Source organism: Alosa sapidissima, chromosome 17 (genome assembly GCF_018492685.1).
Source record: "Alosa sapidissima isolate fAloSap1 chromosome 17, fAloSap1.pri, whole genome shotgun sequence".
NCBI classification, from domain to species: domain Eukaryota; kingdom Metazoa; phylum Chordata; class Actinopteri; order Clupeiformes; family Clupeidae; genus Alosa; species Alosa sapidissima.
In genome coordinates this window covers 22,081,801-22,097,132 of record NC_055973.1, presented here as the reverse complement: position 1 = coordinate 22,097,132, position 15,332 = coordinate 22,081,801, and the positions used below count along the sequence as shown (strand labels likewise).

Here is a 15,332-nt window from a genome sequence, read left to right as displayed (position 1 = left end):
CTTTAGAATGTTAATTTCTCAACATTCCCGTCACACCGGTGTGACGGTACTCCTTTAAGGGTTAAGAAGCTCTGAAGACCCAACCCTTCTGAGGGTACCTCTTTTCCTGACACTTCTTCTTTCTACTTCCTTCTTCTTCTTCCATCTCCTTCGACTACACTTGACTAGACATACACTTTTCCACCCATCCTCTGGTTGTAGTATTTTATTGTTTCTTAAGGTATCCTCTCCAATGTAGCTTGAATGTTATTTCTAATTTTGCAAGTCGTTTTGAGTAAAAGCGTCTGCTAAATGAATAAATGTAAAATATGTCCCGTCTTTGTCATCTATCTGACTGAACTGCTAAAGTTAATGTGCTGAGTACTAAATGAAGGGCAAGGCATTTCAATTACCTTGATGATCAAGTGTATTTATTTAAGTTCACACAGGACGGAGGACTACAGAATGTGTAGGCAGGTTGTTTCTGAGGAAAATGCCTGGGTAGTGGGTAATACTGGAGTATCAACCTGAATCACAGGGTATTGAGAAACACCCTCTTGTGAACACTAGATGGAGCCTCATATATCAAAGTCTGGTAGAGTGGTTGTGTGCACATCCCACCTATATTTAGGCAAGGTGCAGGACTAAGTATGTTGTAAGCCGGTAAAAACAAAATAGAATGTCCACACACCAGAGTAGCTCCCAGAGTTGAATTAAAAGAAAAAAGAAATGTTTCAACCCGACAGGGTCGTCTTCAAGCAAAAAAGATATATATCAAACTTAGGGTAAAAAAAAAAATGTTATATAGGCCTATATGTTCTGAAAAATATGTTTGACCATAACCAACACTCAGGTGACAGCCGTCTGCCCTGACTCCCAGTAGGTCAGTCAGTTACCAGCTGGCCATTACGCTTCACATTGTCCTATTCTGTCAGTGCTGCATTGTTACCTTGCTTTCATGCTTGAGGATAAAGATAGCCTTGTGAAATTCTTCCTGGATGCATTCCTTTGACAGAGGAGGACAGCTTGTATAGTTCACTTAACGTTGTCCATTTGTGTAGAACCAGAATAGGCTGTTGACTTTTTTGGTACACTGCTTTGTTTACAATTCGCTAGTCGATTAAAAAAAAAACTGGATAAATGTAGTTTAAATGTTCATCATCTTTTTTATTTCTTTCTTTTATTTCTTCTTGGTTTGGAAGATAATTAAATTATTTATATTTTACAGTGAGGTATATCATAATTTCCTGCCTATTAACCAGGTTTTTCAATTTGACAACCTTTCTTCAGCTGTGAGGTTTATACACAAGGCGGGTAATATATAAGCATGATCTAATTTATTGGGCACTGTGGTTAATACAAGGGTTTTTATTTATGTATGTATTTATTTATTTATTTGTTCCGCCATGAAGGGACTTATTTTCCCAATAATGACCGGTGTTCTATACTAACTCCATTGCCATTGACAGTGGTCATTATTTTCTTCAGAGGTCCTCTAGTCGAAAATAATGACTGCTAGAACTTTGGGAAATCCTATTCAAGTCAAGGGAGCATTCTGCTTGCATTGTGAAAAGCCGTGTATTAAATGTCAGACACCAAACAGGACGAGGACCACAAAAGCGTCACGTTCAAAAGTTTATTTAAGGGTTGGGGGTTAAGGGGGTTTCAGGGGTTCCGGGGGGGGGGGTACAGGAGTTCCAAGAGTCTGCGTGTGTGTGTTCCCCCAGTAGCCGAACAGCGATGGCAGGAGCTGGATGATCCGGGAAGTCCTGGGGGAAACACACACACAACAGCAATTGAAACGAAGCAGCAGTACAGTCAAGGACTAGGCGGTATACGTAGAAGAGGGACGGAAGGCAGGTCAAGATTACCGGGGCTGGAGAACACAGAAGTAGTCGAGCGGGTCTAGGATCACATGCAAAGAGTCAGAGGCGTTTTCCTAAAACAGGCAGGTAACTGGTGCTGGTTGTAGACGATCTGACAAGTGTTGACTGAAAAGCAAGGCTTTATATAGAGGGCATGATGAGTGGTGAATGCAGTGCAGCTGGTAGGTAACGAGGGTGAGGCAGAGCAGAGCAGGAACAGGTGGAGGTCATCAGACTTCAATCAGCGTGTGTTACCAGGCAGATAGAGAGCTCATGACAATTAAATGTTTTTAATATACATGTTAGCAGCATTCTATTTCAGAGATATATAAGTGAGATACGCCTCACTTATGCATACAATTGGATTTTGTAATTCTGTAACTCTAGTCTAAAGGAAAGTTTTTTTGTGATATGCTGCATCCAGAGAGAAAAACATTAATTGGACTGCATGGAATCCATCTGCATGTCCTCAGTCACAAGGGTTGGGGGTTGGAGACATGTCATGACTGTATGGAACACCTGACTCAGCTTGGTATTGTTTACCCTGCATTGTTTCCTTGCCATTGTCCTTGAGGACAAAGATAACCTGTGAAATTCCTGCTGAGTGCCTCTGTCTGATAGAGGAGCACAGCTTGCGAGAAGGACTGATGTGTGACTGGTGATGTGTATGAAAAGGTCATCTCATCTCAACTGCTCAATCGAGACTTCAGCTGTGATGGCATTATTAACCTCTTCCCTTGCCTGGGATAACTTGCAGTCTTCACAGCACCCACTGTCTATGTGTCTCTCTCATATTGTAATGCATTAGTTTTGGTTTAGGGGTGTTGTAAAGGATGCTATTATTATTATTCTAAAAGTTATTATGATTATTATGATTTGTCATTTTGTGTTTGTGTGTTTACCACTTTGCTTCTGTCATTGTTTTCAACTGAAGGTTTGGATACCTGTTCAACGTAGAAGTACATCTTGGACTTCCTAGTCATTCTCAAGCAGTAGTAAGTATTCTTTGAGTTACAAAATATTTCTCAGTTATTTTTACCTTATCTCATATCTTTTCTTTTTTATACTGAAGCATGTATTTAATTAGAAAGTGCTTCCAAATATGTTCCAGTGCAAAATGTAATGAATGTAATTAGATACATTCATACCTATTAAACAGTGCACATAATAATGATTTTTCACATACTGTAGATCTCTGTTTCTCAAAGTCACTGAGTTTTGTGGTACGAAAAAACCCCTCAAAACAATTGGTGCTACCTAGCTCAGGTTTCTGCAGCCAACAGCTAGAGCAGCAAGGCAGCTACAGTGCTACACTCTGGGGGCATGATTTTAAAGATGCCCCCAGAGTGTAGCACTGTAGCTGCCTGGCTGGCAAACCCTGTCTTTTGTGTACCGACAGTACTCGGTGACCTTGAGAAACAGAGATGTGAAAAATGGCTGGAGTTCTCCTTTAATATGAAGAACTAAGTTGTTTCAGTAGCAGATTGGTAAATTAAGGGTAAGGTGTAAGCTTATATAATTTCAGCCTCAAAAAATCAACTCTACCCTAAATTGTTGTTTAGTGTAGTGCACTGCAACATGGAGAGTACTTTGTGCCTGGCTCAACGTTCAAGCATTGTTTTTGTTTTTATTGATGAAAGGGTCTATAGTAAATTTATATTACTGCAAACAACTCCACCTTCTTAACTGTATAATATGGTCTACACTGCACTATATATCTTATGCTGTTTATTCACAACCTGCCTATTCTGTGTATATCACATTGCACTTTTTTGCTTTTTTGCACTTCTGGTTAGTCGCAAACTCCATTTCGTTGTCTCTGTACTTGTACTCTGCACATTGACAATAAAGTTGAATCTAATCTATCTAATCTAATGTAATTTAATAAAAATGTAGAATAATCCCTGCTACTTGTACTATTTTCTTTGTTATACTGAAGCATGTTTTAATTAGAAAGTGTTTCATAAGATGTTCCAGTGCAAAATGTAATCAATGTAATTAGATACATTCATACCTATTTGAGCAGTGCACCTAATATCAAGGTAATGTTTCTCTCATACTGCCCATCAGAGTGTACTGTCCATCACAAATCAAGATAAAGTGTAAGGTGTATATGATTTCAACTTGAAGTGGACTAGTGTCCAGTCCAGGAATATATGCTGTCAATGTTTAATATTGCATTGATTATTAATTAAAAGAAGAAAAAAAAACTCTACCTTAAATTTATGTTTGGTGTAGTGCATTGCAACATTCAGCAGACTTTGTACCTGTGGACCTTTAAGGCTGCCTGGCTCCTCCCACTCCACTCCAACTCACCCCATTCCCAGCCCTGTGTGTTAGCTGCTCACGTTAAACTCCTCCTGTCATTGAACAACGGACAGTTTGTCCCATTTCTGAAGACAGATACCTATGTATGAACCTTCCTTATTTTTATTTTTTTGTATTTTATTTAGGGTTATGGTACCATGAGGGGTTATACGGATAATTTATGCAGCATTTGCTGAACCAAGAACCTTATGGATATTAAAGTAGGTGAGCACACCTTTATCTTTTTGTTCAGTTTCATGCTATAATAATTGTATTGTATAACTATCATTCAGATGTTTTTATTGTCATGTTTCAAAGTAGATGTACTGCATAGTGGTACAAAATATGACCGCTGCTCAGTCCTGCACATTCTCTCTGCAAAAATAAATCACGCTTGCCAATTTGTCTCCATCTCCTACCCCATGTGTGCTTCTGTGTATGTGTGTGTAATTGTGTATGTGTGTTCGCTCATGAGTGTGTTGCTTGTGTATTCATATGTGTGTGTGTGCTACTTAATGGATGTGTGTGTGTGTGTGTGTGTGAAAAAAACACTCAAATACACATACTGAAACCCCACACATTCACTAATCAAGAGGTGCATGCAGCAGAAGCCCCTGGCTACAGCAGAGCAAGTTACCTGATCACTAGTGGGCCTACGTGGTCACAGCAGTAATGTTTATTTTGTGCCTTCAGGGTTTCCATACTTACACAGTCAGTTGTTTTTGGGATTGTAAACCTTTGTCAATGGACTGAAGTTCGCTCTAAAGATCTACTTTTATTGCTAATCGTTTCTATATACATTAGCCTTAAGCTAACACATTCATTTTTATTCTGTTTAAACTTCTAATGCTATGAATTAGAATCTAATTCTAATGAAATGATTCCTCTTAAAGCAACACCAAAGAGTTTTTTGTACCTTAAAATAATGTTTCCAAAATCGTTTCAGTGGTTCATCAACTTGTAACAGGTTGAAGGGCACTTCTGCATTCGCTTCACAGCACTCTATCGGCTATAACCGCACTATGTAAGTTTGCCAGATCGGGTAGCGGATCTGTAGTTCCATGGAATGAGACATAAGAAACTACAAATTTAACTTGCGTTTGATGTCGCAATACATCGTACGTTCATAAATCATGCAACACATTCTACCTTGTCCGTGGACATTGTTATTTGCAAAGCCAGTGCTGGATAAACAAATAGCGTGCGTGCAACAGAGGGAAAGTTCTTTGGTGTTGCTTTAAGCATCCAACGTAATTGGAGGAAATAACTGTACAAGTTTTACAGTGAATCCTAAGTTTGGGTTTGAAAGTAACTTCAGCTTCGGACTTTCTCTTGGGAAACTGTTATCTATCTGCTCACCTAATGTAGTTAGACTATGCCACACACACAGATTCAGGCAGAACACCATTGTTATCATCACGGTGCAACAATTTTAGCTGTAAATGTGTCATAGAGTGACAATGCATTGCCTGATTTGGTCAAAAAGTCACAGGTTATTATTATCGCAGTTATGCTGTTCATAAATAATGAGCTGTAAGTAGGCTAACTCAGACAACACATTAAAGGATTTCAACTTTTTGATTATCATAATTCTCAATATTTTTGTGTGTCTTAACTTTTTGTGTGTGTTCATGTATTTGTTTGTGTGCCAATTGATGACTGTGTATGTGTGTGTGACAATCTAGTCTTTTATCTAAGCAGAAAGTACATTTCAATATCAACATCTTAGTTTCTCAACATCCAATCAAGCAATCATTCGCTAAAAAACACCATCTACAGGCCGATGGGTGAACAGTCACTAAATGTGCCCAGAGCCTGTCAGGGTGATCATACACATCAACTTTCATGCCATTCAGAACATCTCAGGCAAAGATAGTGGCGATTAAAGTGCTATGTTTTTGCGTTTCATTTTTTATGTGGGGGGGGGGGGTTCTGGGTCAGAACAGTGGCTGGCTTTCGGGGTCCCAGTGTGGGTGTGGGGTGGGGGGGATTACACATCAGTCAAATAAAAAAAAGATTATTTTATCTTAAGACAGTAATTCAGTACAGACTCCAATATCAGATTTTAATTTCCATTTCACTTTATTCTACTGAACTACAGGTATGGGAGCCAAAGGCAACCTCCACAGCACCGCACTCAATGGTTTCAGAAAAGGCCCAAGATAGAGCTTCACTCTTCATCGTGCCCTTTCTGTGGAAGAATAAAGGGAGAACAAAGAAAATAAAAATGAGTCAGGTGAGTTATTTATAATTATCAATTTGCTGCATTCTAATGTAGCAAATGTTTTTTATGGATTATCAGAATAATTTAACCTGGACTGTGATACTGCAGTTAAGGAAGAAAACTCATAGAGCTTTAGCAGTAAACTGGTCACTTTTGGTTTGTGTAATGTCACTATTAGGTCCATAGTATGTTTTGAATGGTTTCTTGCAGAGCCCGACAGTAACGGAGTACATTTACTTGAGTACAATTTTGAGGGATCTGTACTTTACTCGAGTACCACTACATTTCTATCCATAACCGTGAGGAAAAAAGAAAAATCTCGGAAACCCTCAATTTGTTGTTTCCTCTCAAACGTGATTGGATTGTGCAGGCGCCACTGATTGGGACAGCCTATCAGCAATCACCTTCAGCTTTCCGCCAAAGTCAACTCCATGGTCAGATTTAGATAAGAGACGAAACCATGGACGAAACAATGGATGAAGATGCAGCAGGTCCATCCCGGAAATATGCCAACCTGTGGCCCCACCTCTCCAGACTATTTCAATTTTCTGAACAATTTAATGATAATTAATTTAATAATAGTATTTTGTATTTGAAATACGTATTTTAAATACATGTATTAGAAATACTGCCCATCCCTGGCAACATGGTAAAAAGATGAAAATTACTTCATTTTACCTTCTCCAAGGTATTAACATTAACATTTTTCATAACTCCATGTAGGACGTTTCTGTACATAAATGTAAACACTGTGGCAGTAGTAATGCAATAATCAGAAAATGTAGGCTACTCTTGTACTCTTGATACTCAAGTACTTTTAAAAACAAGTACTTCAGTACTTTTACTTAAGTAGACATCTGACTGTTGTACTTTTACTTGTACTTGAGTAAAATTTAGCAAAGGGTATCTGTACTTTTACTCAAGTAATGAAGCTGTGTACTCTGTCCGCCTCTGGTTTCTTGCACAGCATGTCTAACAAAAAATAAGCTATAACTAAGCAGGACTAGCCCCCAAGAACTTAGAATCATGTTATTTGAAAGTATACAACCCTGACCAAGGGTCAAAGGCCACACCCCACCCATTGGCTAGGTGTGTGGTTTGTCTCCAGAATAATGGTTGGAGAAGTCACTATATGTAGAACTCTGTAAGATTCAAGTTGTCTTAAATGCACCAATGGCATACTTCCATTCGCTTTCATTGTATTTGATACAGCACCACTGAAATGCAGGTATTATTACAGGTGGTATGGAACAGTTAAGTCTCTGGCTGGTTATCATGTTAAATATAATGGATATCTGGGCAACACAGAGCATAGACGATTGTAACATTACATCAAAATGGTTATCTCTTTACCATCTGATGCTATTTCTATGTCATGTTTGAATGTTTTAAACTAAGCCATATACATATATGCTGTCAGCTGCACAATGACAGGGAAATTTGGTTGTAAGGTGAAATTGAACACATCAAGACACTTTATAAGAGTTGTCTCACCTTTCCACCAGCATCATGGCTCTTGGCTCTCATCTTGTTGACCTGAGACTCAGCTATATCAGCTCTCTCCTCGGCCTCATCCAGCTCATGCTGCAGCTTGCGGAACTTGCCCAGGTTACTGTTGGATTGCTCCTCCTGAAAAGCACAATAGGTCACATAATTGAAGTTTATCCCTTGCTGGGCAGACTGAGTATCCTGGATGTGAATTATGGGCCACTTACAGCCTCCTCTGCTGATCTCTTGTAGGACTTGACCTTCAGCTGCAGTTTGTCTACCAGATCCTGAAGACGATGCAGATTCTTCTTGTCTTCTTCAGTCTAGAGATAAAGAGGTTAGTAAGCCATGATAATTGTTATGATGAATGAGACAGAAAATGGAAGATAGAGACGAAAAGTTTAATTTTGTTCACTACATGCCAACTTCAGTACCTGGTAAGTGAGCTCCTTGATGCGGCGCTCATATTTACGGATTCCTTTTATAGAATCACTGGCCTTCCGTTGTTCCAGGAGCTTCACTCCTCTTCTTGCCTCTGTAAGCAAGAACAACTTCATGGTTGTACACTGGCAACCACTTATAGGGGTTGATAGTGACACAGAACAACCCAGAGTAGGTCTGTACAAAGACGAGATTAATAATGGAGAGTTTGTTTCTGTATTAGAATTGCATAAGAATCTAGAACTCATCAATACTCATTCACTGTACTCACATAGATCATCGAGGCTGCGTAACGCTCTTTGAGGTTAAACAGCACAGCAGGCTCATGCAGGAAGGTTAACATTGCCATGTCCTCAATTTTATCGAACTTTGGCGGGTTTTGAGGGTGGACTTCTGTGTCTTTCACAGTGACAACCTGGAATAGCAGTGTTTCTACAGTTAGTAAAAGATGAACTTGCTAACTGCACACTTAAATGTTGAACGTCAACAAATCCATAGATCAGAATAAGTGCTCTCCTACCTTTCCTTTCTCAATTTCAAAGGTTAAAATATAATGTTGTTTTGGACAAAAGCTTCTGCTAAGAGATTTAGGTATAAATAGAAACAACTGCGATATAAAGCACAATCGCTTACCCCACCTTTAAATGTTGACCGCCATTCTGTCGACCAGAATATGTGCCCTCCTACCTTTCCTTTTTCAGTTTCAGCGGTGACTTTGTCACCGTCTCTGCTTTGAACCGTTCCCTTCACATATTCAACCTCAGGGTCCACCACAAAGCAGGCCTTCTTAATGTCAAAGGGGCGAGTCTGGGCCTCCAGACGCTCCATGTCCGACTTCCTCAGAAAAGGAGCCGCCGCCCCAAATTTTTCCAATGCCACATCACCCATCTTTCACCCTAAAAGACCATTCGGTATTTGAGTTAATGACAGTAGTAAAACAAAAACAAATTGTCCCTTACAATTTTTGAAGTTAACTAGAGCTAATGTAAACAAGTGAAAGTTAATTAGGGCTATACGCCGTATAGTTTAGTGTATGTGTGAATGTTACATGTGCACTGGAGGGGTCTAATACATTAATGGTTACATGGTTAATATGTTGCACTGATCTTTAATGAATTCATGTAGTCAGTCCTGGTACCTTTAGTTTCTCTTTTGCTGCTTGACTGAATTCCCTGAATAGTATAACTAAAGTTCCATCACTATTGACAGACACGTGTATCATTTCTGTGTTTCTGATATCTAAGCCCCATTTTTGGAGGAGAAAAATGAATGAAGCAAGTAGTAAGCCTTTCCAAACAAAAAGGAATCAGTTATATGCTTCAAGCATAGTATTTAGACAACAATAGGCTGAAAACATTGCCATTGCAAACATTGTGCTGTCTATCAGCAATGTAGGCATAATAAGGTCAGGCAGTACCTAAGCATATAGAAAGAACCTGATAGTAACCTTAGAGTAGCTTAAGTTTAATAAATTCATTTCAAGTCTTTAAATAAAAAGCTGGACACTGTTAAACATATTGTTTAATCTGGTTTAGGCTGCAGCTCCGCATATAGAAAGAACCTGATAGTAACCTTAGAGTAGCTTAAGTTTAATAAATTCATTTCAAGTCTTTAAATAAAAAGCTGGACACTGTTAAACATATTGTTTCATTTGGTTTAGGCTGCAGCTCCGTCCATGGATTTCAGATAACAATAACAACAAGATAACAATTAAAAACGAATGTGTTATGTTCATTAACTATATTTACCGTATGTTTGCTGCTCTTGCTGATAAGCCTGTCCTTTTAGCAATGATCTGTAAGAGAGATGGGCAACAGCATTGCTATTGTCTGACATTCTGAACACACACAAATTGAGATCAATTATCAACTTGTCATAATATATCAAATGTAAAAATTCGAATTTAGAGACTTGTAAATTCTTTAGATCACAATACTGTGCTAAATAAAAACATATTATCCTATATGTATATGGATAATGGCACTGACTGTATCAAAGCTGCCATTGCCTTGTTTTGGTGGCTGAGAGGGTGGGGTGGCTGGAATTGTGGTTATTCCATGGATCGTGCCAGCGAGAGGCTCCAACAGGAAACAGGAGGGCTGCTGGAATGATCTCCAGGGAACAAGGTATTTGCAAGGTGACACGGTAATGATGCTAGGGCTGCAACAAACAATGATTTTCATATTCATTTTCAGTCAGGTTATTATTTTTAATTAATCAATTAGTGGTAATTTAGTGGTATTAATGTCATATAGGAGTAAAGAAAAGAGAACATATTTGTCCCTTTTTTTCTTTATCTTGAAATATTACTAAAACACAAAAAACAAATCAATTGTCAAAATGGCTTACAGTTAATTTGTTTCAAACTATTGATGTCGCTCGAATAACAATTATAATGACCAGGTCAAAGAAGTCTTTAAATAAAAGCAATTAGTATTTTGCTATGAATTTTAATAGGTCGGTTTTGTATGCTGTTTTAATACATCTTACACATTGTTCAAAACTTGTGCAAATCTTGTTCAGACTCTTTCTTATTTTTTCCTATATGACACCTTTTTTCTTATGCTTCTTATGCTTAAGTTCACATGAAAGAGGGCTCCCACAAATCAAGACATTGTTGAATTTATATTTGTATTGCTAAAGGTAATTTGATATTGTTTTGCTGTAGTACAAGCAGTTAGTCAGAAGTGCCCTCATGCATAAGTTCATACGTACACATTTTAGAGAAATATTGGCCAACTATAATGAAGCTGCTACAGCATTTTGTAAAGATGAAGGTTTTGATGAACTATGGCATATGAAATGTGATAATAAAATAGATTGATCAACATGTCCGTCTCTTGGATTTATTTTTTGGACGTTTTGAAACATAATGTAAAGAGATTATTCACAGACATGTAGTTGAAGAGCACAACTTGGAGAGCTAGAGGCCACAAGATAACACTTTCTAGAAGTCAGTATGTCTGTGTATTTGTGCATACTGACTGACAGCTAAAATGGAAGCTTATAATTGGCAATATGGTTTTATCATTAAAAAGGCATGCATGGCCAAGGTCACTCACCAAATAGCAACACACGTCTACACATACTTAACAGGTTGCTCAACTTTAACCTTGAGAACAAATACATAGCAGGATTCCATTTGTGTGAACACATGCCAGCTTTATTTGCTCATTTCCATTTATGAAAGCTTCAATCACAGAGGTCATCATAAATAAAGGCTGGTTATGATTTAAGAGTGGGTTGCCTGTCCAGTTAGATTGTGCCATGAGTAATTAGAAAGTGATGTCTTTGCTTAATCCCTCACATACTCATCTGTCAAAACCCCAATGACACTGTCAGCTGTATACTGTTTTAAGCAGTGGTGGGTGTCATGTGAAGTCACAGGCTTCCATTTGACCTTAATGTCCATTTACCACGCTGATAACACATTTCCATTGTGGATAATAAAGACCCTGTCTATCTTATCTAAATAGTAAAAACATTCAATTAAATAAATACTTTATCCATATCACATGGTTAACAGTGGTTAAAGGTCACCAAATTGTGATCTAGAGTCATCTACTTCACTTTAATTTAATTTGACTCGTTACTGTTGAGGTACTGCATGAAACTTCTTAGCATTTCAATACATTTCAAGAGATTCCATAGAAGTAGAACTATTTCAAAAGTGTATCATTAAGACTTCAACGATTCAGTTCGCCCGTGATGCATGTGATAAATGCTCATGATGGCAGGAGTCGGAAAGTTCATTAGTGAGGTACCTTGTTGACTACTGTGACAAGTGTGAAGTAATCCAAAACTGCTAAGTGGTGAGAACAGCAAAGGAATTTAGAGGTCAGGAGGTGTAACAAGGCGCACATTTGACATTTTTGGCAAGAGGCCTGATATGTGATACTAATGTCATGTGTTGTTGCAGTATAGAGTTTTGTTTCCCCCCATGAACTCTAGATAATTATAAAGAAATAAACAGACTTCAATCCAGACTAAACAAGCAAGACTAAATCATTGGTGTACATGCACTGTTGCATTACACCTGTTTATGAATTAATGTGACCTCTAATTAAAGTATCACCATGGTCTGTGGCACTTATGTCATCTGTGTCTTATGATTTTCCTTCATTTTTGGGGGGAAAGCTAGACAAGTGAACAAACATAGACATTTTCATTGGTATAACAATCCTAATGACACAAATTGGAGTGCATCAAAGATGTCACATATATAGGCCTATGTTAATCTCTTGCTCGTGGCTTGAGACTTCAGTGTGGACACTGCACAGAGGAGACGTGGATTGACTGGTCTGATAATTTTCTCCTTTGCTCCAACAGAGGGTGCTGGTGGTATTTATTATGGTAGCAACAACAGCATAGTACACACCTACCCCAATGCAGCTATGGGATGTTCATGATGCTCATTTGTCCCAGAATGTGTGGGGTTTGGCAACTACAGCCCAGGGACAGGCAGATGTTGGACCTTTATTTGGTGTTCTGGATCAATCTTTGCGTGATCTGAAAGAAATCTGGATCCCATAGTTTGTGGAAATAGAACAAGAACTATACTACTATATAACACGTTCAGCCTGGTTTCAGATAGGCTCTCATGTGCACTGTTGTCTAGAGCAGGGGTTCCAAAACTTTTCCACGACAAGGCCCCCCAAATACCACTAGGTTCTGGCCAAGGACCCCCTTGATGTGTTATTAAACCCATCGACAATACTACGGAAAATGTAAAAATACTAGGGTTGTCAAAATAAATGATTAATTTCGATTAATTAATTTGAGAAAAAATAACTGATTAAAAAAATGAGTGCAGATTAATCGATTCCGTATGACCTTTGCCCCCGAGCCATTCTAGTCAGTAAAAATTAGACTGTAAAGTGAAGGAGAGAAAAGAAAACGAGCTGCCTGGATCATTGATTGGAATATTTACTTTTAAAAAACGGCCTGATGGTGTTGATAAAAAATAAAGTGTTGAAAATAAAGTCCTCTGCAATGTCTGCAGCAAGAAATTTGCATATCACCGGAGTTCATCAATTTTATAGTCGCACATCAATGCAAAGAAATAAGTGTTGACATTGAGGGGAGTGTTAATTTATTTTCATTGTGTCCCCTAGGTTATATCTGTGGCCTGAAATGCCTTGTATGTGAAAAAAAAACTTCTTCCCGAAGCACTTTATTTTGAGTTTATTTGAATTTGAAGCACTTTGAATTTATTTCCTCAGCATATTATAGATTATTATGGCAATTATTTGAACAGTGAAAATAATAATAAAAGAGTTTTTGAACTTTAATGTCACTAATGCTGATTATTCAATGATTCATTTGAATTTAAATATTTAAAATACTTTCACAGCAAAAATTATATATGCGATTCATTTAGATTAATTAATCACAGAGTATGTAATTAATTAGATTAATTTTTTTAATCGATTGACAGCCCTAAAAAATACATAGCTAATCCTAATAATTATTTTAGCCACAAGCACTTCGCGATGGAGCAGTGTGTAAAAATTGCATTTGGGGCTTTCTGCTAGAGAGCTATCACTTTACTATTACTCCCAGTCATCATCATGGAAAATATATTGTTCAGATATCCGACAAATTATTATAATGGCATTGTATAACAACCCTCATACTAATAGGTATATTTTACATTTTTCAAATGTATTTATTTGTTGCTTTTATTTTTCCTTCCAACTTGCTGAGGCCCCCCTGGCACCCCCTCGCGGCCCCCACTTTGAAAACCACTGGTCTAGAGTAGACAGTCCCCTGAGGCAATATTTCATGACCTGACCAGACTACATTTCAGCTGTCAACTCAGAAGAACACTCTGGAAGATAATAAATAGCCTTCACTTACATGGCAAAAATGTTTTGGTTTTCATTTTTGACCAGAGCAATAAATAGCAAATAAATAAATAAACATGATTTACATGATTTACTCCTTTATTTGGCAAGCAGGAATGCTCTGCAGGGGTTATTACAATGCATTGATGTAACAGTAATGATGTTCAATTGACTTTTGGGCTTTTTTTGGCCACAGTAAGACATTGAGTTGTGGACATGCGAGGACATGCGAGGTTGCCTTTAGGGGGACACCTGACGCTCAGTGTGGTATTGTTTACCCTGCATTGTTTCCTTGCCATTGTCCTTGAGGATAAAGATAACCTGTGAAATTCCTGCTCTGTCAGCCCCTGATTGAGCTTGTGAGGAACAACGATATTGTGACAGGTGGCACATTCATAAAAGTCCCTGCAGCACATGAAGAGAAGCATCCAGTCACAGGGAAATGTTGGCACCTTAGTTGTGGATGATAGATATACTCACTGTCCAGTTTAGAAATGATACTTTAGACACCACCTATTTTAGCTTTATTGTTCCATTGTATTTATAAGCAAATCTTTTAAGATTGCCTAAGAAAATGTTTATTATGAGACCATGCTCGTTGTTTAATATTATGAGACCATGCTCGTACTGTAGTGACAGTCACAAATCTAGAGCACTGTGAATATGTATGATTGCAGTATTGAAATACTTCTGTGCTTAATATACCAAGGCAAGGTGTGTGAAATTGGTATGGTGTCGGTTTCTCTGTGAGCTTTGAAGGACATCCCCACACACACACTTTCAGTTGTTCCCTTTAGGCTCCTCCTCTTATCACACAGATCTCTGTGTCAGTGTCTCAAATGCAGCGTACTGTTTTCACAGGTACTGAGATACTCTTAACAGAAGTGCATTACAAGATATCTGGTATGCAGGAACAACATTGGACAATTAGACAGGTAAGCAGTTCTTTAACTACAAATGCAAATCAAATGTGATGTTTTATTATTATATACATGAATTTGACAAAGATGCAAAGTATTTTGATTGTTTGATGATCACCTACAATTATGTGCAAATATTATTTACTTCATCTTTATGCTTAAAGGCACCATTTCAATTTGTGCACATAGGCTGAAATAGGATTCAAGGAGTGTGTATTGATATCAGTATCTGTCGTTACAAAGCGTAGAAGTGAAAGTATGT

At 38.0% G+C, this 15,332-nt stretch overlaps 2 protein-coding genes across 3 annotated transcripts in view; one reads left to right on the top strand and one right to left on the bottom strand.

Moving 5' to 3' along the window:
• LOC121688279 overlaps positions 1–15,332 on the top strand; it is a 522,978-nt gene that overhangs the window by 387,510 nt on the left and 120,136 nt on the right. The window lies entirely within an intron of this gene.
• LOC121688946 (myosin-6-like) lies at positions 6,257–8,962 on the bottom strand. The gene is made up of 6 exons (XM_042068862.1): positions 8,957–8,962; positions 8,576–8,719; positions 8,298–8,429; positions 8,091–8,186; positions 7,870–8,004; positions 6,257–6,342 (listed from the first exon to the last, which is right to left on the bottom strand). Exons 1-6 carry the CDS (start codon positions 8,960–8,962, stop codon positions 6,322–6,324), a joined length of 534 nt encoding a protein of 177 aa, XP_041924796.1. The 3' UTR covers positions 6,257–6,321.

Coding starts and splice junctions, on each gene's coding strand:
- LOC121688946 (XM_042068862.1), bottom strand. Junction 8,005..8,090: donor AGAGATCAGCAGAGGAGGCT/GTAAGTGGCCCA, acceptor TGTGCTTTTCAG/GAGGAGCAATCCAACAGTAA. Junction 6,343..7,869: donor GCCATGATGCTGGTGGAAAG/GTGAGACAACTC, acceptor ATTCTTCCACAG/AAAGGGCACGATGAAGAGTG.